Genomic DNA, 25,975 nt, shown 5'->3' with positions numbered 1-25,975 from the left:
CGCCACACTCGGCGGGAAATTAGAAATTACGGAGCAATTGCAATAATGGTAGGCGAATCACTTACTACTCGGCTAGCCAGAGAGCGGCTAGTAGCGCTTAAAAAGTTCATACCGTTACGAGACAGGGTTCGAAAACAACTTCAAACGCGGCAACAACTACAAACTGATTTTGCTGTTGGAAGCGAACAGCTCTTTGCTCCGGTAACTAAAGCGACCAAAGATGTTACGGCGGCAACTGTGCCCGTCCTCGGTGCGCTTGAAAAGATAGCGGCTCAGACCGAGCAAACAAAAAAGTCTCTGGAAACACTCCCTGCGAAAATAGCATTCGCTACAACACGGAGGCCGCCACCACTCGCTATAACGGACCCACAAGAACCTTATGTTACAATAGCCGATGAAGAAGAACTAGGCGCCACCGCAAGAGAACCAGAAGAAGAAATACCGGAAGAAATACCGGAAGAAATAGAGAAAGAGGGGAATATACCCCGTAATGTGCTTAAAAAGAGCACAATAGATAAAATTAGAAATCTCGGCTACGAAGAATTAGTTGATTTTACTGTTACAAATTTTGCTAAGGACACACGAGATGAGCATATCAATAGCGGCTACGAGAAAAATATAAGGTCGTTAAAGGACTGGACAAGAATAGTGTATTTGGCAAGTAAATATAAAAATGAATTACCACCGCGTGATAATAATTATATAATATTCCACAATAAAGTAAAAAGTGAAAGACCAAAACACGGAAAAGGATACTCTGTTGGTAAAGACGTTACTTGTCCTGGTAATGTTCTCAGTGATATATCACGGCTAGAAATACTAATCGGAGGAAAACGAGCCGGAAATAACTCTCCGGAAATAATCAATGAGGCCGCTGATATTTGCAGGCGGTTATTTGCCGGTGGTATCATGGACATTAATATATATCGAACGCTCATAGACGAACTCGTGGACCACGGTCATTACAGCGATTGATCAATCACTGGTGATCAATCACTGGTGATCAATCACTAATTGGAAAACACTGGTGTTTTTTATAATAAAGATGATTATACACTACAACCATGATAAACCAGTCAGCGTCTACGTGGTAAACTCACGATTGCCCGTATACCGCGAGTGGTACGGAGACGGTCTCGGTAGCACCATTGCGGGGTTATTTACAAGAATGGCTCCAAAAGTGGCGCCGTTAGCCAAACAATTAGGAATGAAGACTATTGATGTTATTCGTGATAAGGGAATCAGCGCTATTGGAGATGTCGCCGGAAGGGTGGTTTCTGCAGCACGAGATAAACTAATGTCGTTGGTAAAATCCAAAGGATTTTCACGAAAAAGAAAACAGAAACCACCGGTGATGCCATCAACGACAGTGATGCCTGCAAATGTCAGTAAAGTAATAAATAACGCCGTGGAAGAAAAACTAGCGTCGTTGGTAAACAATAATCAAGATGACATCGCAAACATAATAGCGGGAAGTGGTTTAAAACGACGACGATGATTTAGATGCATCAGCCTATTATTAAATAAAATGTTTAAACGAACAGCTGACCCGGCGTTTGATATGGACACACCAGTGCACAAGGATGATTCTGTCCGTAATTATCAATTTTATTCCTATCATGCAGTACAACCCAACATACGATCGCGAATTGAACTTCAAGTCCATGATACCAGTAAATATTTTTTACCGTGTGAAGCGTTTATTGAAATCGAAGGAGAACTTGTAACAGAGGCCGATACTCCTGCTGTACCAGCACCGTATCCAGATGGTACCAAAGTTGGCTTAGTCAATAACGGCGTAATGGCGCTATTTGAGAGCGCAAAATATCTCATTGACGGGCGAGAGATCGAGTCTATAGAACGCGATGTTGATGTTGCTACAACAATAATCGGGCTAGCAAGATATTCCGACGATTATACAAGATCAGCGGGTCCATCTATGATGTTTGCAAAGGATACTAGAAACACTGCTGGAAACTCGCAATTTGTGGTAAGACGACCAAGAAATAATGCTAATAACGCTGATGCTGATGTTGAGAATATGATTATAAACAGCGATCCTAATTTTAACATCGGAGCTGCAACACGCATATCAATGTTAACAGGGCCGCGTAGATCTTTCTCATGTGCGATTCCACTGCATCATATATTTGGATTTTGTAGGAACGTGCGAAAAGTTATCTACGGAGCAAAGCATACCGTGGTGCTTGTGCGAAAAGGTGATGATAGAAATGCAATTTGGAGAATTTCAGCGGATCTTACGAATCCAAATAATGACTCTGGTAAAGTCGTTTTAACTAAAATATTATTGTGGATGCCAGTAATGACTCCATCCATTACCACAGAGGCACGATTGCTATCCTTTATGGAGCAGGGAGGAAAATCATTGCTAAGTTGGCTAACAACAACAACAGATACTAAGCAATCAAATATCAATGGTATATTTACATGGAACCTGGCATCACAACAAGGCATTTCGGCTCCGCGTCATATATTTGTTGCGTTGCAGGATATGACGAGAGTTGATAATCAACTATCCAGCCATATGATATTTGATCGATTAGGCGTTACTGACGTCTCGCTGAGAATAAACGGCCAGCAGGAACCATCTGAGGATATACAACTTAATTACGGTCAAAACCATATTGCACGCGTGTACCATCGGTTGCTGTCGTATATGAGTCGTGATCAAAACGTCGACACTGGTTTGCAAATATCACAACATGATTTCAAAGAACTATATCCGATCTATTACTTTTCGCTGGAACATCTTGATTTAACAAGACAATCCGTCGTTGATATACACTTCCGAGCTAATGTAACTCGCGGAGTTATTGCCGATTATAGAGCGGTTGCTGTCATTCTCAGCGATAAATCAATGCTGCTAGAAGGCGTTGGTGGACGAATGAGAATCGTTGATGCGCCAGTGGAAAACATGTAATTGAAAACATAAACGCGTTTACAATAAAAATGTCGTATAATGTTGTCGGCGTAGAGTTGACCGATGGTCAAGTCAAGAAATTACGATCAAAGTCGGCTAAACAATGTGGAACCACAATAACGTTAAAGCCGTCACAGATGGCAGGTGGTAATCATAAGATATCGTTGACGGCGCGTCAAATAAAACATTTCAATGATGCGATGAAGAATAAAAAGGGTGTTCAAATAGATTTTTCGGCCGCAGCGATTAAAAACATGGAAAAGACCGGTGGGATATTTCCGCTGTTAGCTGAGATTCCAGCATTGATTGCCGCGGCGGCCCCAGCAGTGGCGAAGGCGGCTGCGTTAGGAGCCGTTGGTACCGCGGCGGGAATGGCATTGAAGAAGGCAACCGGGAAAGGCTATAAAAAAAAACGACCCGTAGCCGGAAAGGGTCTAAGACTACCGGGAACCCCGTATTCATGGTACTCGGGGAAGGGTCTAAGACTACCGGGAACCGTTTATTAACTCCTATTTCTAATTTTGATTTAATAGATGCCGCAAACGCGTTAGCGATAAAAAACTTCAGAGGTGTTTTTATGAGGGATCAATTACCGACAAAACCAAGGAATATTGAAACCGGTATAATTAACCTCGATAAATCCTCCGGAGCGGGAACTCATTGGGTTGCATACGCAATTGATCCGCGTGCGATCGTCTATTTTGATTCATACGGGTTAGCCCCGCCAAACGAGTTCATGCGGTATATCCGGGCGTGTTCAGCCCCGGTTTTTTATTCCACGCTGCCAACACAACAATTAAGTGACCCACCGATATGCGGCCGTGAGGTATTGAACGTACTCGCGGCGATTTCATCATCGCGGAAACCACCTCATGTGGTTGTAAACGAATACACTAGTGGGGTCGTAGAGGCCCGGCGGGTTAATTAAAAACACTGTTTTTTTTACAATAATAATGATTGATATCTGGGGACGACCGGTTTCGGCGCTGAAAAAACCCACGGAAACGCTCGCCACCGATGACATAAAAAAACTAATTGAGGATGAAATCGCTGATACGTTAAATTTAACCAGTGTTGACCCGGGCGAAATAGTTGTATTTCAAGACCGCCAGGGTAAATTGAAATCCAGTAATGTGTCGCTGAATGACGTTTTAATACGACAGCGTGATGCCGCCGAGAACACCATCGCGTTGTATACCGATGACGGACGACTTAAATCAGGTGAATCCATCTTGACGATAAATGGAAAAATAAGTACACTTGGCAACAATTTATATATCCGTGTCAGATTCGTTAAAAAATTTGTATGATAAATTTAACGCGCAAGCAAATCAGTTCGAGGGGATACAAAAGTCTGTCACCGATATACAACTCACTACTGCTAGTTTTTTTGGAACCCCGACGGTAACCGAACCGAATCTTGTGGGGATAAAAAATACTATTTCGGAGTTTACAACGCTGTCAGGCCAATTTTACATGTTACGAAAAAATTTTAACAGGGCTGATAACACCATTGATAAATTCTTTGGTAAAAAAAATACCAGACCGGATGAAATTACAATAACTATAAATGATATCACTGCGTATGGACAGGAAATAGGAACAATCAAAACTGATGTTGCAACGATCATAAATAATGTAGACGCGCATAAACTGATAATAGAAAAAATCAGCTCTAATGTTGCAACGAACATAAATAATATAGACGCGCATAAACGGATAATAGAAACAATCAAAACTGATGTTGCAGCGAACAAAAAGGGTATAGACGCGCATACACAGGAAATAGGAACAATCAAAATTAACGTTGAATCGATTAAAGACAGACTACCGGAGGTGACAAAAATAAAAATCCCTCATGAAAACACCATCAACACAGTATACACGATTCGGCATGGATCATTCGCTTGGACTCCTACACAGAATACAGTAAAAATCACCGCAACTGTTAAGGGTATTTATCGATTGACACTGGTTTCAATGATGCAGTTTAATATATTATCGTCGAGTTCATCCGGGTTTAACAATACAATATCAACATAGATAAGGACGCAGCTGAACTGTTTACAATTTATGCCGTCGATAGACATTTAACCCGGGCAAACATTACATGGTATGTGGAATTTGTAGCGGATCTAAGTAATTAAAAACACTAGCTCTTTTAAAATAAAAATGACCACCAAGGTAATTGAATCAGAGGTATCACCGACGTCACATCAATATCGATTCAATACCGTAAAAGAATTCTCCGCGAATTTGAAAACGCTTTCCGAACAATACCGTGTAAAAATAAAAAAATACCGTCGAAAAATAACCACCATCGACGCGGTCGTGTACTCGGTGTCGGGTATAGTAGCCGGTACCGGTGTTATTTTATCCACGGTAACCATGATGGCCCCGATCGCTGTTCCAATCGCTATCTCCGCGGCGACAACAATTGCTGGAGTCGCCAACGCAATCACTAGAAAGATATCATCGTGTTCTCAAAAAAAACTCAACGAGTATACAGTAAAACATCAAATAGTATCCGACGCGTACTCGAAATTATCCGGGTTGATCTCGTTGGCGATAGATAATTTGTTTATATCCAATGCTGAATTCTCCACGATGGTCCAGTTGTATGACTCCGCGATGTCAAAAATCGAGGATTTTCAACTGGAAGCTGGAAACCACGTCGCTGAAACAACTTCAATGGGCTTAAAACATTCTCCTGAAACAACTTCAATGGGCTTAAAACATTCTCCTGAAACAACTTCAATGGGCTTAAAACATTCTCCTGAAACAACTTCAATGGGCTTAAAACATTCTCCTGAAACAACTTCAATGGGCTTAAAACATCCTCCTGAAAACAAGCAGGTTGTTAATATTCGGTGTTGAAATTAAACACTAGAAACGACGAATAATAATAATGTCGCTGAACCCCGAAGGGTTTCAATTGCTTCAACGGATCGCGGAGAACACCACTCCGGTACAAACAAATATGATATCGATAACATCAACAAAGCCAGAATTCAGTGTAAACTTTCCTTCTCCGATTCCAGTGAAGGAAATAGCGCTGGCAAAATTGCGAGTATATCACAGTTGGCCTAATATCCGAGCGGAAGCATTTAACGGACAACAACCTAATAACTCGCTGGTTTTTGCATGGACAAATAAACCCGATGGGGCCCCAGACTGGAATGAGGTTACAATACCAACTGGGTCATACCAAGTAGAACAAATCAATAAAGAATTTCAACGCAGGATAAAATCGATCACAGGAAAAGAATCAAAAATCGATATTACGGTTCATGAACCGACGTTATCGTCGACGATTGAAATAAGCACACCGGGGTATATGGTTGATATTTATAACAGTTCAATAAGAACCATACTAGGTTGGCCCGAGAATCCACCTAATGAAATCCCCGCGGACTTGCACACGAATGCGCAATCGTATCATGAAATTATTACCAGTTATCAAGATGATTTGTCTATTATGAAAAGCACGTTATTACCCAGTAGGTTTTTATTTCATGACAGGAATATCATACAATGGTATTTTCCGTATAAGGAAACTCCTGAATCGCAAGTCATATTAACAATTATTTTAAATGATATCAATAGTTTTTTTTAGCGAGATTAATCGTAATTACCAATTGCAACTAGAACAACTACGGAAAACAAAAGCACGAAAACACGTTGAGATGTTAAATCAACTTATATCAGACATGGAATATATCAATGAACGATTAGTTAAAATAATATCCGATAACAGCGATGGTAATAAACAAAAATTCCTAACCGAGTATAATATCACAGAAGCCGATTTACCCGATTTCAAGTTTCCAGGATACAACGCGCCAGAACTAAGAAAGTCTCTTAATGATTTTCTCGGTCCATCAATTATCCTCAGACACGATAACGGAGATGGTGGTAGGCATATTGCTCCATACAACGTAAATATCGCATCGGTGATAGCAATCAATCTAGTGTGTGATGTTATCGAAGGGAGTTACCAGGTAGATACCAAGCAATCAAATCAAGCTCAACAGGGGTATATCCTTTATTCATTTTCGCCAACAGCCCCTCCCGGATTCTTAATCGTTGAGAGCCCGATTAATCCGGTCTATATGCGATGCCATAATCGGTTTTTAACGAGAATTAATTTTAGACTTACCGATCAGTCAAATAATCTAATTGATTTACAAGATGAAGAGTTAGTGGTTACTCTGTTTGTAAGATCATTGTAAATAACTTCTTAGCAGCAGGGGGGGAAATGACATCGACGCGGTCGTCGCTGTGTTTACCGGACGCTGACGACGCTGGGATCGGCGCGCAGAACCAAATAACGTCACCGTCGTGTAGGATGGACCGTCGTCGTTTTTTTTTTACCAGGCGCTGACTACACCGGATCCGCTGAGTGCAGAAAGTAATAATTAAGCAAAATAACGATTGGACAAAATGTCGGATTCGCCCCCCCCTGCTGCTTAACTAGAGCGGTCCGAAGCTGTACGAAGCAGTCTAAAGCTTCTTGGAGTCATCTGGAGCTTCCAGAACAACGCTGTCTGTTGTGATAAGATTATTGTGAATCTTAGTCGTGATAAGATTATTGTGAATCTTAGTCGTGATAAGATTATTGTGAATCTTAGTCGTGATAAGATTATTGTGAATCTTTAGGTGTGTCAAAGATTATTGTGAATCTTTAGGTGTGTCAAAGATTATTGTGAATCTTTAGGTGCGTCAAAGATTATTGTGAATCTTTAGGTGCGTCAAAGATTATTGTGAATCTTTAGGTGCGTCAAAGATTATTGTGACTCTTTAGGTGCGTCAAAGATTATTGTGACTCTTTAGGTGCGTCAAAGACTATTGAGGATCTTTAGGTGCGTCAAAGACTATTTGTGCATCTTTAGGTGCTTCAAAGACTATTTGTGCATCTTTAGGTGCTTCAAAGACTATTTGTGAATCTTTAGGTCTTTCAAAGACTATTTTTGAATCTTTAGGTGCTTCAAAGACTATTTTTGAATCTTTAGGTGCTTCAAAGACTATTTTTGAATCTTTAGGTGCTTCAAAGAGACTATTTTTGAATCTTTAGGTGCTTCAAAGACTATTTGTGAATCTTTAGGTGCTTCAAAGACTATTTGTGAATATTTAGGACTTTCAGAGACTATTTTTGAATCTTTAGGTCTTTCAAAGACTATTTTTGAATCTTTAGGTGCTTCAAAGACTTTTTGAATCTTTAGGTGCTTCAAAGACTTTTTGAATCTTTAGGTGCTTCAAAGACTTTTTGAATCTTTAGGTACTATTTTTGAATCTTTAGGTGCTTCAAAGACTATATTTGAATCTTTAGGTGCTTCAAAGACTATTTTTGAATCTTTAGGTGCTTCAAAGACTATTTTTGAATCTTTAGGTGCTTCAAAGACTATTTTTGAGTCTTTAGGTGCTTCAAAGACTATTTTTGAATCTTTATAATTTTGTTCTTGTTGAACAACATACTGTTTAAGGGGTAAGTGCAGCCCATGAGGGTTTTTGGATCTGCACTTCATTTTATTCAATATTTGTTTTGTTTATTTTCAATTGTATTTTTACATCATATATTTATCATTATTAACTCATTCATAAATTTACATCTTTCTTACATTGTGTTTGGCTTGTTCATTTCATCCAAAAACCCACTCGGTTACAATTCTGCGACACCAACCGTTTCTTACATCGCTTATATTTCATACGATGAGTCTATGGAAAGGAAGTTTGAATTTTTAGGTGCTTCAAAGACTATTTTTGAATCTTTAGGTGCTTCAAAGACTATTTTTGAATCTTTAGGTGCTTCAAAGACTATTTTTGAATCTTTAGGTGCTTCAAAGACTATTTTTGAATCTTTAGGTGCTTCAAAGACTATTTTTGAATCTTTATATTTTTGTTCTTGTTGAACAACATACTGTTTAAGGGGTAAGTGCAGCCCATGAGGGTTCTTGGATCTGCACTTCATTTTATTCAATATTTGTTTTGTTTATTTTCAATTGTAGTTTTACATCATATATTTATCATTATTAACTCATTCATAAATTTACATCTTTCTTACATTGTGTTTGGCTTGTTCATTTCATCCAAAAACCCACTCGGTTACAATTCTGCGACACCAACCGTTTCTTACATCGCTTATATTTCATACGATGAGTCTATGGAAAGGAAGCATATTTTCGAAAATTGGGTGCATAAAAGAAGCTCTGCCGGAAGATTTTCATGAATTTAGAGGAGCTGCAAACATAGTGGATTACCTTTTCAACAATATATAAATATAAATGTTCTGTTTTGCAGAGAAAATAATTAATTCTAGCAAAGTAACAGAGTTAAAGCTGCAGCAAACAAACTAGATTCCAGGATTGAAATACACACGTTTAAAACTGTAATTAATTTGAAGCTATGTACCACATTGCCTGTGATAAAGGACATTATATCTAACCCTGAGTGTAAAGGTCATCACATATCACCCTGTGGTAAAGGTCATCATATATCATCCTGTGGTAAAGGTCATCATATATCACCCTGAGTGTAGAGGTCATCATGCGTCACCCGGAGTGTAGAGGTCATCATACGTCACCCGGAGTGTAGAGGTCATCATACGTCACCCAGAGTGTAGAGGTCATCATACGTCACCCGGAGTGTAGAGGTCATCGTACGTCACCCGGAGTGTAGAGGTCATCGTACGTCACCCGGAGTGTAGAGGTCATCGTACGTCACCCGCAGTGTAGAGGTCATCGTACGTCACCCGCAGTGTAGAGGTCATCGTACGTCACCCGCAGTGTAGAGGTCATCGTACGTCACCCGCAGTGTAGAGGTCATCGTACGTCACCCGCAGTGTAGAGGTCATCGTACGTCACCCGCAGTGTAGAGGTCATCGTACGTCACCCGCAGTGTAGAGGTCATCGTACGTCACCCGGAGTGTAGAGGTCATCGTACGTCACCCGGAGTGTAGAGGTCATCGTACGTCACCCGGAGTGTAGAGGTCATCGTACGTCACCCGGAGTGTAGAGGTCATCATACGTCACCCGCAGTGTAGAGGTCATCATACGTCACCCGGAGTGTAGAGGTCATCATACGTCACCCGGAGTGTAGAGGTCATCACACGTCACCCGGAGTGTAGAGGTCATCACACGTCACCCGGAGTGTAGAGGTCACCACACGTCACCCGGAGTGTAGAGGTCACCACACGTCACCCGGAGTGTAGAGGTCACCACACGTCACCCGGAGTGTAGAGGTCACCACACGTCACCCGGAGTGTAGAGGTCACCACACGTCACCCGGAGTGTAGAGGTCACCACACGTCACCCGGAGTGTAGAGGTCACCACACGTCACCCGGAGTGTAGAGGTCACCACACGTCACCCGGAGTGTAGAGGTCACCACACGTCACCCGGAGTGTAGAGGTCACCACACGTCACCCGGAGTGTAGAGGTCACCACACGTCACCCGGAGTGTAGAGGTCACCACACGTCACCCGGAGTGTAGAGGTCACCACACGTCACCCGGAGTGTAGTGGTCACCACACGTCACCCGGAGTGTAGTGGTCACCACACGTCACCCGGAGTGTAGTGGTCACCACACGTCACCCGGAGTGTAGTGGTCACCACACGTCACCCGGAGTGTAGTGGTCACCACACGTCACCCGGAGTGTAGTGGTCACCACACGTCACCCGGAGTGTAGTGGTCACCACACATCACCCTATTAATGCTAGTTGAGAAAGAATGGGAAGATCGTGTATGATTACGTTGATATCAACAAACTGTACAGCTGTGAAGCAAAAAATATTAAATATTAATTTTGGGTTTAAATTCTAAAATATATCATTTTTACAAATGTATATATACTACTGTTTTACATTACTCTTTCTGCTAGTGTGTGCTTTATCTGACGAAAGACCTCAGAATCCGTGGGTAAAAGCTACGAACACTTAAGTATAGTAACATCAAGTGGTGTGTTCGTTTCAACGGATTTTTAAATGTGTCGATTCATTGTAACATTTGGTTTGAAACAAAGATTTATTCTTTCACCACTCTTGCTTTACATGTATGTTTAATGATTTGTCTCGTCGTTTAGATCTGACTGACACGGGTATAAAGATAGAGCCTACAGGAAAGAAGTTTTATCAACATTCTTCTGTGTGCCGATGATACGAGGGTATTTAAAAGGTTATGCGTATTATTACGCTGTAGAATTTTTTATCAGCGAATAGTGCGTCAATGCATCACCTCGAAGTATATTTTCTCATTCTCATTAATCAAGTTATTACATACCATTTTGGAATCGCCTTTTGGAGCATTGTTATTACGTTGCAAAACTGCACTTTAAACTGCATGGCGGGTTTCAAATCATCTGCCCCTCTGCGAATTTTTGATAACATGATTCACCAAAAATCTCTCAGAGCTAAATCAAGACTTTACTATAGATATGATGGCATTAAAGTGCCTGTGCTCCTTCCAGACACCTGTCACATATGGATACATTAGGTATTGGTGTGCGGACTGGTGGATAGAGAATGCTTCACAACTGTTGGCAACAAATCCGCCGTCAGTTTTGGTCAAGAATTAGAACTGTAGAAACATTGTAGGCAGTGATGACGATGATGATATAGATAATACGCTCAGGACATATGAACTTTCCAAGCACTATTTCAGAACATACATTTCTGCATGGAATATTATGAACATATGAACCCATATGCATGGGGTTACATACTGACACCGATCGTTATGACTAGCTGATCGTTAATTAAAAAAGGTTTAAATTTTTTTTTGGCTAGTTGTTGGTAGGTCTCAACGTCACTTTCACGACAGAACTGGTTATCAAGCCGGCGAAATGGAGCTGTGTGCTGTCTCCAAGAACTCACCGAGGCAGATGACCTGGGTTGGCATTTAATCCATGACTATCGAAACACAAGTCTGGTTCTTTGCCAGTGGATCGACCACTGCTCCCTTTTTGCTTTAACTGTTGAAAATGAGTTGAATGTTATTGCAAAATATTCGCTCTGTGATGATATCAGACTTTGAGGTTATTACAAATTTTACGTACATTATGTTGAGATTATGATGCAAAGTTGCGTGTTGTGACAAAATAATCGCCATATGATTATGTATGAATTGAATGTTATTTAAGAATATTCGCCCTCTGATGATTTACAAGTTCAGTACTGATGATATACAAATTGAGTACTGATGATATACAAGATGAGTACTGATGATATACTATTTGAGTACTGATTATATACAAGTTGAGTGCTGATGATGTACAAGTTGAGTGCTGATGATTTACAAGTTGAGTACTGATGATATACAAGCTGAGTGCTGATGATTTACAAGTTTAGTACTAATGATCTACAAGCTGAGTAGTGATGATGTACAAGTTGATTTCTGATGTACAAGTTGAGTGCTGATGATTTACAAGTTGAGGACTGATGATGTACAATTTCAGTGCTGATGACTTACAAGTTGAGTACTGATCATGTACAAGTTGTGTACTGATGATGTACAAGTTGTGTACTGATGATATACAAGTCGAGTACTGATGATTTCCAAGTTGGATAATGATTATGTACAGATTGAGTACTGATGATGCACATTTGAGTACTCATGATGTGCAAGCTCAGTAATGATCATTACAAGTTGAGTACTGATGAAATAAAAATTGAGTACTGATGACATACAAGTTGAGTACTGATGACATACAAGTTGAGTACTGATGATATACTATTTGAGTGCTGATGATATACTATTTGAGTGCTGATGATATACAAGTTGAGTGCTGACGGTAGACAAGTTGAGTACTGATGATTTATTATTTGAGTACTGGTTATATACAAGTTGAGTACTGATGATGTACAAGTTGAGTGCTGATGACTTACAAGTTCAGTACTGATAATATACAAGTTGAGTGCTGATGATTTACAAGTTGAGGACTGATGATCTACAATTTGAGTGCTGATGATTTACAAGTTGTGTACTGATGATGTACAAGTTGTGTACTGATGATGTACAAGTTGTGTACTGATGATACACAAGTCGAGTACTGATGACATACAAGTTGAGTACTGATGATATACTATTTGAGTACTGATGATATACTATTTGAGTACTGATGATTTACAAGTTGAGTACTGATGATATACAAGTTGAGTGCTGATGATTTACAAGTTGAATACTAATGATATACAAGCTGAGAACTGATGATGTACAAGTTGAGTGCTGATGATGTACAAGTTGAGTACTGATGATGTACAAGTTAAGTACTGATGATATACAAGTCGAGTGTTGATGATTTACAAGTTGAATACTAATGATATACAAGCTGAGTACTGATGATGTACAAGCTGAGTAGTGATGATGTACAGTTTGAGTACTGATGATGCACATGTTGAGTACTCATGATGTGCAAGCTGAGTACTCATGATGTGCAAGCTGAGTACTGATGATTTACAAGTTGAGTACTGATGATATACAAGTTGAGTATTGATGATGTACAAGTTGAGTGCTACTTCGGTGTTATGCATTTTTAATTTATACTGTATGATTTATGGTAGAAATGTGGCGTATCTAAATTTTGTAAATTTTTTCATGACATTTTTTTCTGGTTGAGCGTAGAAATTTGGCGTTTCTAAATTTTGTAATGTTTTCATGACATTTTTTTCAAAATATTTACTCGAACCCAGCATTTTTTCCTTTGATTTTTTTTTTCTTATGATGAGTCAAAAAGTACAAATAGGTTTTGTAAACAAAGTTTTCATTCCTGTTTCATAGCATTCTTTGGGAATATATGATCAGAGTTTTACTTGCGTTCACATATAATTTAAGAGTAATCATTTATTTAGATTATTTATTGAAATTGCAAAGTGTTCATTGACGGTTTGGATTAAAGTAAATTCATTCAAAGACATTCTGGATTATAGAATTGTACAATATCATGTGTATTGGCACATCAGATACGCAAGGCTAATTGTACAACGGCACATTGAATTATATAACTCATTCGAAACATTCTAAACTTCTGGACTTGTGATATAACATTTAGGATTATTTGGGATTTAATTCGCAATATAAATTTTCATTTTGTAACATAATGATAACACTTAGAAATGGAAATGAGTTTAAATTCTTAGCTAGGATGAGGCGTCACATACGTTTCCTACAAAATCCGTGTGTGTGTGTGTGTGTGTGATTTGGATTTTTAACGTAGCCTTAAAAAATTTCAGTTATATCGCTACGATGTCTGCAGTGTTGCAGTTTTTAGTGATGTCTATCACTGGGGCATCATGCCGCAGACATGTCCCATCCAGTCACAGTATCTTGACACCAGGCCGACCAGTCCTAACACTAAAGTCTTAATGCTGAGCGCCTAGCGAGGCAGCTGTTCGTATCAATTTTATAAGTCTTTGGTATAAGTCGGCAGGTATAAAATTCATTATATCAAATATTAAACTGTTAAATAATATTGCCTAACTAAATTTAATTTAGTATAGGTTCAAATTGATAATATAGATTTACTGGATCATCCATGAAATAAATCTGCAGTAAACTTAGGAATGAAACAGTTTTTCTCTGTTTTGCATGCAATGTCTGGAATAACTTAACTCATTTGTAGTATCTGACCGTCCATGTGCTGATGTACTATATTATACACTAGGAGTAATTTGATTAATTAAATCTTACTCGTGATGCAGAAAACAATTTATTTCTCGTTTTAAAAAGTAGAAAGGAAATAAAATCAATTATTTTAAGAAAGGATGTCAGTTGCTTTATCTTTTATTATCATATTCAAGGGGAAGCAAGTCACGTCAGATTATGTGATTGATTCTGTGAAAACATTTATTTTTGTGGTTATAAGATTTCGTGTCTTCAGAGAAAAGTTATATTTTAATTGATACAAAAGGGAAGAACGGATACTATTGCTTAAAAATTAAAATGTTGGTTGTTTTTGTCTATAAATTAATCAATATTAGCAACCGTGAAATAAATTTAAAAAATACCTATGAGAACATATGATGTCACTATATTAATTCTCCGTAACTTTCTCCAAAACAAAATAAATCTTAAAATTTACAATCAAAGGACAAAATGCAATCAAATTAATTCCATTTCAAAACAATGTTTAAAATAGCAATATTCAAAAGTTCTTTTTCAGAAATCATACTCAGTGGATACGATTACATCATTTCTATGCGCGGACGCTATCAGAGGAGTGCGATAAGTGTATAGGTAAAATATGGCAAATGATTTCTTTATGGTACGGCAAAGTTATAACAAACTTGCACATAATTAAATCCAAATTAAATGACAAAAACAATAATAATATTCATTTATTTCACTCACTGACTTTAAATTTTAAAATTATTAAAATTTACATGTTAATAACAGTATTTACATTGGTAAAATGATTATTGATTGTATATTACAAATATGTTTATTCCATCTGGAAAGAACATGTCCGCGTGAAAGCAAGATATTCTTCGATAATTTACGGTAAACTCTGCATATAAAAATATTGCATTCAAAGATCTGTTGGATATTACAACATCACTTTATCGATTAATGCTGTGCACATCACATAATCAATTCAGGTCTCTTAATTAATAAATCTCCATAAATATATTTTTGTACTTATTGTTAGATTGATTAGGACATCGACATATCCGGAACATCGATATATTCGGAACATCGACATATTTGGAACATCGACATATCCGGAACATCGACAGATCACGAAATAACGTCAAATCCGGAATTTGAAGATTATTGTCATATGCACTATTAACTTAGTTTGAAATTCCAGAAATTATTACTATAGATTTCATTTACAGCAAACACCAGGAATGCCGAGAGATCAAACTCAAAGCTTTCAGGTATATGAAGAATTCAGCAAGGTGAAATGATCGTTCAAAACCTGTCGAAAAAAAGAGCAATCATTATATATTACAGAACATATTTCTCTGCGAAATATAAGACTATTTTTATCACAAAATTTATTAATTACGTAACTTTAGTTTTATCTGTTTTAATTGCCTGCTGAACGGCTATTAGGGTCAGTTTATAATACCCTGCCCTTAACTGCCAGTAGAACGACCGTGCAATCAATTGTAACATCTTGCTCTTAATGTTTTGGTAGAAAGGCCGTTAAAATCAATTGTAATAACAACTCTTAACTACCTGTAGAACGGCCGCTAGGATCAATTATGAAAACTACTATTAACTGCCTGTAGAACAGCCGCTAGGATCAATTGTAATAACTACTCTTAACTATCTGTAGAACTGCACTTAAGATCAATTGTAATAACTACTCTTAACTGTCTGTAGAACGGCCGTTAGTATCAACTAAGAAAACTACTCTTAACTGCCTGTATAACGCCCGTTAGGATCAACTATAATAAATAATCTTAACTGTATGTAGAACGACCGTTAGGATCAATTGTAATAAATACTCTTAACTGCCTGTAGAACGGCCGTTAGGATCACTTCTCATAACTACTCTTAACTGCCTGTAGAACGGCAGTTGGGATCAATCATGAATATTACCCTTAACTGCCTGTAGAACGGCAGTTAGGATCAATCATGAGAACTACTATTAATTGCCTGTAAAACGGCCGCTAGGATCAATTATGAAACCTACTATTAACTGCCTGTAGAACAGCCGCTAGGATCAATTGTAATAACTACTCTTAACTATCTGTAGAACGGCACTTAAGATCAATTGTAATAACTACTCTTAACTGTCTGTAGAACGGCCGTTAGTACCAACTAAGAAATTTACTCTTAACTGCCTGTATAACGCCCGTTAGGATCAATTATAATAAATAATCTTAACTGCATGTAGAACGACCGTTAGGATCAATTGTCATAACTACTCTTAACTGTCTGTAGCACAGCCGTTATGATTAATTGTAATAGCTACTCTTAACTGCCTGTAGAACGGCAGTTAGGATCAATTGTAATAACTACTCTTAACTGCCTGTAGAACAGCAGTTAGGATCAATTGTAATAACTACTATTAACTGCCTGTAGAACGGCCGCTAGGATCAATTATGAAAACTACTATTAACTGCCTGTAGAACAGCCGCTAGGATCAATTGTAATAACTACTCTTAACTATCTGTTGAACGGCACTTAAGATCAATTGTAATAACTACTCTTAACTGTCTGTAGAACGGCCGTTAGGATCAACTAAGAAAACTACTCTTAACTGCCTGTATAACGCCCGTTAGGATCAATTATAATAAATAATCTTAACTGCATGTAGAACGACCGTTAGGATCAATTGTCATAACTACTCTTAACTGTCTGTAACACAGCCGTTATGATTAATTGTAATAACTACTCTTAACTGCCTGTAGAACGGCGGTTAGGATCAATTGTAATAATTACTCTTAACTGCCTGTAGAACGGCCGATATGATGAACTGTAATAACTACTCTTAACAGCCTGTAGAACGGCAGGTAGGATCAATTATGAGAACTACTCTTAACTGCCTGTAGAACGGCCGATAGGATCAATATAATAACTACTCTTAACTGCCTGTAGAACAGCCGTTATGATCAATTGTAATAACTACTCTTTACTGCCTTTAGAACGACAGTTGGGATAAATTAATAAAACTACTCTTAACTGCCTATAAAAACGGCCGTTAGGATCACCTGTAATAACTACTCTTAACTGCCTGTATAACACCGCTAAGAATAATTGTAATAACTACTCTTAACGATTAGGATCTGTGCTCGTCATGCTAATATAAGTGTGTCATAATATTGATACACCAGTAGGATCTGTGTCCTTAATGCTATCATAAGTGTTTCATAATAGTGACACACCATTCATTATCATCAATTCTCATCATTATGATTTAATTAACATTAATCATCTGACAAGTTTCAAATGCTCTTTGCTATCATCAATAAATACTGTTGGAATGCCTGTAAATAAGATATCAAAATCGCAAAAGAGACCAATTGGTTGGCTGCCATGCATCCGTCACGAATCCGGGTTTACCGTGACAGCCACAAAATTATTAGTCTTAAAACTATGACAAACTACACAACCTATCAACTAATCAGATTAACAGGCCGCATAAATCACTTCATCGTATTACTTTACACATTTTCAAGTTTATAATAAAACAGTGTTAACCCAATTAATTACAAACTGCTTGACGTATAAGCAAATTAAATTTTGTGAATTTTTTATGTTGAATATGGTCCGGCTATTATAGCAACATTTTTTTTTTTTAAATTGTTTGACTGCCTGGAATTGGATGTGTTTGGCAGAAACCATGTTAGCTCGATGAAGTAATTATTGCGTCGACCTTCTTGAAATTTCAGGACACTAATTTTTCATTCTTTTTATTTGTTTGATACAGTCATTTTTGTCACAATGTCTTCGCACCGCTAATGCTAAACAAATTAACGGATAAAATTATATTTGGCATTCGTTTTGGTATGCATATATAGTATTTAGAGGACAATTTGCATGGCTTTCCTTTTACTACATACAAAAATTTGTATGAATATCTTAAATGTCTACAAGTAAATGGAACATCTTCCTTTACAATTAATTATTGGATTTAAATATCAAATGCTTTTAATTGTGCAGACAAATCGTAATCATATGTGTGCATACCTGAAAAGCTTATGGAATGCAAAACAGGAGCCCTAGACTCATAATGGCGAAAACGACACTTCTCACTGCAGACGCCATATTCACCGGAAATCCGTTTCTATGTGCCATTTCCGTTCCTATCTTAGCTGAAAAGGAATGATATTTTGAATGTATACAAAGCGAATGGAAATTTATTTCGTACGTTCTTAAACTTTATATCCTGTCCAACTTGTATACGCCTACACGGAAGGACCGCTACTGAGAAAACTGAAAACATCCCTTTCTATTTCGATCAAATCAATGATAAAAGGAATAAATAATCGTTACTATGTCGGTATATATATATATATATATATATATATATATATATATATATATATATATATATATATATATATATATATATATGTGTGTGTGTGTGTGTGTGTGTGTGTGTGTGTGTCTTTATTTAGTTAAAGTATTTATGCGCATTGAGGCAAACTTTGTACACGATCTGCATTCGCTTCCCGGAATAACAACTGATTATGAATACATTTCATCCTTACAGGAGAAGATTTTTTTCCGACTGGAGGTAAATTAATTAATATTTAGAAGTATTGTTCAGGTATCACGCCAGGTGTATAATTGTAAGGGTACATTACATAGTCTACTACAACGAAAGTAAATGGATTAAATTGATAAAACAGTCTGTATGCCTTGGAAGTCTGAAATCCGAGAAAATCAGGATGCATGCCGTGGAAGTCTGAAATCCGAGTAAATCGGGTTGCATGCCGTAGAAGTCTGAAATCTGAAAATCATGCTGCATGCCGTAGAAGTCTGAAATCCGAGAAAATCAAACTGCAAGTCGTGGAAGTCTGAAAAAAGGCAAACCAGGCTGCATGCCATGGAAGTGTGAAATAAGCAAACCAGGCTGCATGCCATGGAAGTCTGAAATAGGCAAACCAGGCTGCATGCCATGGAAGTCTGAAAAAGGCAAACCAGGCTGCATGCCATGGAAGTCTGAAAAAGGCAAACCAGGCTGCATGCCATGGAAGTCTGAAAAAGGCAAACCAGGCTGCATGCCATGGAAGTCTGAAAAAGGCAAACCAGGCTGCATGCCGTGAAAGTCTCTAATCGGTTAATCAGGATGCACGCCGTTACACCCAGAACACGTGATTTCTGCTCTTGTATATAAAAGCCCACATGTATGTTTGTCCCGCCTGCCCAACAAGATGTCTCGAGTTCTAAACCCAACATTTGACACATTGTTTTGTATTTCTATGTTAAGTAGCACTTTTAAACTCGCTCAGCCAATTTTTTTTTTACATTTTTAAATTCCCGTCATAAGACGTCCAAAGAACGTAGTCGTCAAATAAAATACAAATCAATTGAATCTTTTTATCAATGCATGAAAACGTTTTCGTCATATCCAGATAGGTTTATAATCAATGCCTGAAGCATGTACGTTTGCTTACAGTAGTTATGCGATCTGCGTCCACTTTTCCTTGTCTTAGTAACAGCTGATAATGACTACATTTTATTTCCATAAGCAGGAGACAGGAGCAGTTGTTTCCGGCTGAAGATCTGTGTGTGTGTGTGTCTGTGTGTGTGTGTGTGATTTATATTTTAACGTACCTTCCACAATTTTTCAGTCATATCGCGATGATGTCTTCGGTGTGGCAGTTTATTGTGATGTCTAACACTGGGAAATCTTGCCGGAGACATGTAGGATCATGTCCCACCTAGTCACATTATCCTGACACCAGGCCGACCAGTCCTAACACTAACCTCTTAATGCTGAGCGCAAAGCGAGGCAGCTGCTATTAACATTTTTATAAGTCTTTGGTATGACTCGGGCGAGGTTCAAACCCGCGACCTCCCTCAGACGAGGCGAATGTTCTAACCATGTAGGCCACGGGAGTGGTCTCCGACTGAAGGTGAAATCATTAATATTTAGTAGCAATGCTTAGGCTACCTGCCAAGTGTATGAATATATGGAGACATTACATATTCTACGTCATTGAAAGCAAAGGGTTTATTAAGGATAATTAGGCTGCAGGCTGTAGCAGTCTGAAATAAATAAACCAGGCTGCATGCCGTAGCAGTCTGGAATAGGTAAATCATGCTGCATGCCATAGCAGTCTGAAATAGGCAAATCAGGTTGCATGCCGTGGAAGACTGAAACAGGTAAATCGGGCTGCATGCTGTGGCAGTCTGAAACTGATACATCGGGCTACATGCCTTGGCAGCCTGAACAGGTAATCCATCCTCTATCGTCATACAAAATATAAATTAACTGACATATTTATAATTTATGAAAATGCTTCTGTGATTTCCTAACCATCGTATGCTTTTCCTATGTATTAAAATGTAATTTGTTAATTTCGAAATGTTGTACTTTCAACTACACGCCTCTTGGTTCCTTGTCATACTCGGATTTGTGGACTGGCTGCAATTTATTAATACAAGTAAAAGAAAAACAACTATTAGTGCATTAAACCTTTTACATACAAGTTCGACAGAATATGTTGCTGGTATCTAAGGCCCAGGAACACGTGAATGTTAAGCTCGCATGAACTATCTTACTACAATTCGTATTTTCTTTACCATCAAGACATGGGCTTCAATTGAAGCATACTAGCATGTTCTTTACCATCAAGACATGGGCTTCAATTGAAGCATACTAGCATGTTCTTTACCATCAAGACATGGGCTTCAATTGAAGCATACTAGCATGTTCTTTTCATCACATATGTTCAGTACCTACGTTTTAGCTTGCTATCCAATAAACCCGTTCTATAATAATCAGTTAATACAGCATATAGAATTCGTCTTTATTAGTAAGTCACATGTATAAAGAGCGTGAAGTACGTTTCGAAACCGAACTGAGATGCAACTCAGGTTACGTTTCGTTGTTTTCTATTTCATCAGGTCAAAAGTTCAAATGAAGTGATGTCAAAATGTGTCTCATACATATAGTGCAAGTTCGCTGGTCACGTGATATATTTGAGACGATGTTTCTTCTCTTACGTTTCCATAGCCAATCCTGTGTATGCAATCCTGTGCATAACGATCGCTTAGTGGAACAGTTAGCAGTTGCGCTTATTATTAACATGTACTACTTAAATACAAGGAAGTATATAAAGTCAATTCAGTGCATAATGACCTCTTAAGTGATTATATGCATGTCTTTTATGAGTAGGATATTCCTACATATAGTAACAAAAATACATGGAGTTGTGCATACAAGGCACAAAGGCGCGGTCATTATATGCAGGTGACCACCATATATTAGCCTTTATTGTGCAGATTGTAAATGAATAATGAAAGCCACAACACTTACTAGTAAGGATTACTTTAACTTTAAGTGCTGTTGTCAAATTGACATTGGTAACTGGATTCAGCGCAGTACATTTGTAAATTCCGCTCTTCGCCTTATTAATTACACCCAGATACAACTTTGCACCATGTCTTACACCCCTATCCCATGAAAAAATACAATCAGGGTGACAGTCTGCCGAGCACGTGATATTCGCCATCTCAAATCCTTCTTCGACAAAATATGTCCTGTTCGACGGGTCCAAGGTCAGCTCCTCCGAGGGACCATCTGGAACATAAACATGGTATTTTTAAGGGGTTTAGGGTAGTTGAAAAATATGGAGGAACGTGAATCTGATGATATAGTAGCAATTTTTATAAATGTACTTTCATATATCCGTTATACAGTACATATAAAACGAAGCAATCGAAGTATCGTTAACATTGGCAGATGGATAGGAAAAGAAGCGATACTAATACTGTGAATTGCACGTGGATAGTGATGAACTAATACGCCCACGCAAGCACATGAACACAAACACACATACACTTTATTCAGAATTGGGGTTAGTCGACATTGAATCAGAAATTAATATTTTGCAAATCATGGCAATATTCTTTCTTTTTCAAACTTATGTTTATCTGTTTTTGTAAAATGCAGCCCATATGTGCTGCTGATATGGTTGATATCCTTATCTGTTTTACAATATTGATTTATACTGTAATAATAGGGCAAGGTGTGATATCAATTAATAGATTCAGACTGGAAGATTCTGTATGAAAAGTTGTGGATGTACAATTAATACGGCGGCAAACAGCTTACTGAGTTGCAAGTCAGGTATCCTTGCTTATAAAATGCAAGTTAATGTTGACCGCATTTGATGCAGAAAAATGTACAATACTGATTTTGTACTTACACTTTGGGCCGACCTGGTAGTACTTGCTTTCATTTGATGGCAGTTTGTCACTGTCAAACGCTATGCATGTGAACTTGTCAAACCGATCTTCTCTTTGAAGACGTCGGATAATAAGTATTTCTCCTCGAACAGTCCGGACTGAGTTATTCAACAAGACTGTGTCGTTTAGTTTCCAGATGAAACTCATCTTAAAACCGTTTTTATCAGGTCTGCTGTTGGAGAGAGCTTTGCATTCTATGGTATGGTCTTTGTTGATCTGAGGATCTGTCCTCTCAACTATTGTGGGATGACCTGGACGCCCTGCATTTAACAAAACAGAAAACTTCTCTTCTTAAGATATACGTGTAAAGATTGTTTATGAAACGTCGATTGGTAAAGTACTTCACGTTTTAGGTAGAAGATTAAGGCCCATCATTTATTTCTATATACCCGTTGGGTTCATTACGGCAAAGAAAATGTGTAATTTCAGGGCACGTCCAATGATGGTCTTGAAAAGACAACTATGCTAATACCTCATTACCGTCTTTCAGTGAAAAACAATGACAGTGTAAATCAAATGGCACAAAACTATGCAGTTTACTGAAAAATATTAGCTGTGATTACAACGTCGAAGATAATAATAGAAACAACAAAATAAATTTTATAAGATATCTATCGATCAGTACCAAATGAATCTAAAGGTGAGTCTGTTTTATACGGAATCTGTCATCCTAGATGACTACTCTTTTAGAACTGGAGATCTCGTTTTTATGAAGTAGATCGTTCATGGATCACAATGCGTTAATATGCGCCAGGTGCTTTTATACTGTTTCAACTTTCTACACGATCTGTATTATTTCAATGACATTTGTAAACCACATCATAGGTATGCATTTATGAAAAGGTTATATGCAATCAAGTTAAATTTACAGTTCAATTAAATTTAAAATGGTTTGTTGCATTAAGCATATAACTATAGACAGTCAAAAAGGAAAATCAAAACAAAATAACAACAATTAAGACATATACGATGACAAATCATTATTTATATTCATTGTGCGAAAGCATGAAACCACCTGAATGTAATTTCGTCACTGTTTAGTTACATCTCTGTCTAGTTCTGTCTACTTTGAAACAGTCATAGACGGGAAATTTTTACTAAATAACAGAGAGAAAAACAATTTCATAATTATAACCTGCAACCGCAAGGATCTGTGAACCAAAGACTTTCCGAATTCCGATAGGAACGACACGAAATTCTCCCGCGTCCTCTATCGACACATTGTAAAGCCAGAAACTCATCTCCGCCTGTCCTGTATTCCCTGTAAAATTGATCCGACCCCTGTATGGACCTGAGATATCTGGGGGACCTGTCCTGTCCAGGAACACCATGACTTTGCGTTTGCCGTCTGTGCTCCTCTCTAGAGCAATAAAACCGTCGGTCGGACGAACACTTGTAATGGAGATATTGAAGAATACGTCATCACCAGGGACAGCAAACAAAGTTCCTTAAAAATATAGTTTGCAGAAGGGAATGATTCCTGTAGAATACTGTTTTTACCAAGTCATGTACTCGTTTTACAAAATATAAATCTGCCACCAAAAATGCTCAAATTACCATCAGTGAAAGAGTCAGAATAGTATTAAAATTTTTTATCAAAACGATATAGGGCAGATTCAGGCTTTGTGTAATTAAGTTTCATTATATTGGAAATTATGTTAATTATTCTTATCTGTATCACTGTTATGGTAATAATAAATATGATAACAAGAATATTGATAACGCCCGGATGGTTTCTGTATACCTCATGATACCATCAGTACAAAAGGAGTAAGTAAACTACCTGCTTTAACATTCACATGATTCCAGCACAAACACAGTAAAACCGCCAAAGCAGGGGTTCTCAGTCCCACCATCTTGGGCTATTAGTGGACTTTAGAACATCCCGATCTCTGCAATCTCTCTATTCAGCGACGAAACACATCTACTTCTATCGTCTAAGCCAGTGTTATTGTGTATTTTGTATGCATTATTTATAAAGCGTTGAAAAATACAATGTTTGTTACCTTAGATTCAATGACTGGATGTCCTGTCTGTCTTGTGTCATTGTCTAATATCCTGTCTGATTTATACTCTTTTCCTACATACTAATGGATATGGCCTTTAATTTCAACTTCAAGAACACAAGTGAAGGACTGAACAAAGATGACAATGCCCTGACTAGGATGTGAAGAAAAGTATGTAAAAGATGTCTTGCAATCCTTTGATTTTAGAAAAGGTTCATCAGCAGAAACTGTTTCCACGGCCACGTGATTATTTTTAAAAAGTCATATGTTAAATATGAACCGACCGTAATTGGTAAATTACTATAATCAATGCCAAACTAGTCCGATATATTTAGAATATGCCAATTGTCCCTAGTAAAATAATTTATTTTCCCACTTGACTGCGCCATTTCAAAATGCATGGCGTACTACACTCTGAGATTGAGAGAATGAGTGGGGCAATGCATTCAGTAGAATATGGCTAGCAACACTAGTTCGGAGTGTAAGGACAGGACAGACATTTATAATAATAATAATAATAATAATAATAATCACAATGCATTTTCTTTAACGGAGATAACACATTTGGTCTTGACTGACTCATCTGCCATGTGGTCTTCAATTTTTGTACATGGCTATTTTTTTTAATTAAAAAACAAAATCATACACATACTCAAGCATCGTGGCAAGCTCATTCATACATATTTAACACGAATGAATATGTGTAACTATACTAGAAAACATACACATATGAGCAACATTCAATACACACGTACATACATTTCAACATAACCTAAGTCTTACTTCTATACATATATTAGGACAGAAAATTTAAGTAAAATTATTAAGAATATAATTTTCTCTAAATTGTATTAAAAGCAAGTTTTCATTAAATTATATTGAAAGTAGTGTTCCACTAAAATATCTTGAGATAAATTTTATTTATTTGTTTAATATAACTGTAGGCTAATTTATACAGATCGCGCTTTACGAGCAGGTACAGAAATCCATAAAATACATTTCGCTCGTATCTAAATGTCAACAATTGTCAGCATAAAATACATTTCGCTCGTATCTAAATGTCAGGAAATTTCATTGGGTGGGGGGGAAGCTGCTGAACGGACAAAATATTATATCAGTAATGGATGTGTTACGCAGATGGTTCACATGATGACCGTGGGAAA

The 25,975-nt window shown here is 37.7% G+C and overlaps 1 protein-coding gene across 1 annotated transcript in view; it reads right to left on the bottom strand.

The window, feature by feature from the left end:
- LOC149792884 (uncharacterized) overlaps window positions 1-24,801 on the bottom strand; it is a 126,286-nt gene extending 101,485 nt beyond the window's left edge. Inside the window, exons 1-5 of the mRNA XM_089968919.1 lie at window positions 24,590-24,801; window positions 23,942-24,253; window positions 22,767-23,066; window positions 21,875-22,138; window positions 19,423-19,587 (exon numbers count right to left, since the gene is read on the bottom strand). Of these exons, the coding sequence (XP_089825045.1) occupies window positions 19,423-19,587; window positions 21,875-22,138; window positions 22,767-23,066; window positions 23,942-24,253; window positions 24,590-24,662 (1,114 nt within the window). The 5' untranslated portion in view covers window positions 24,663-24,801. The remainder of the gene's footprint in view (window positions 1-19,422; window positions 19,588-21,874; window positions 22,139-22,766; window positions 23,067-23,941; window positions 24,254-24,589) is intronic.
- Window positions 24,802-25,975: the final 1,174 nt, after the last annotated feature.

Source organism: Sinohyriopsis cumingii, chromosome 8, assembly GCF_028554795.1.
Source record: "Sinohyriopsis cumingii isolate HCF-2022 chromosome 8, ASM2855479v2, whole genome shotgun sequence".
In the NCBI taxonomy this organism is placed as follows: Eukaryota; Metazoa; Mollusca; class Bivalvia; order Unionida; family Unionidae; genus Sinohyriopsis; species Sinohyriopsis cumingii.
Note: the sequence above shows the minus strand (reverse complement) of the source record. Positions and strands in the feature narration are given on the sequence as shown.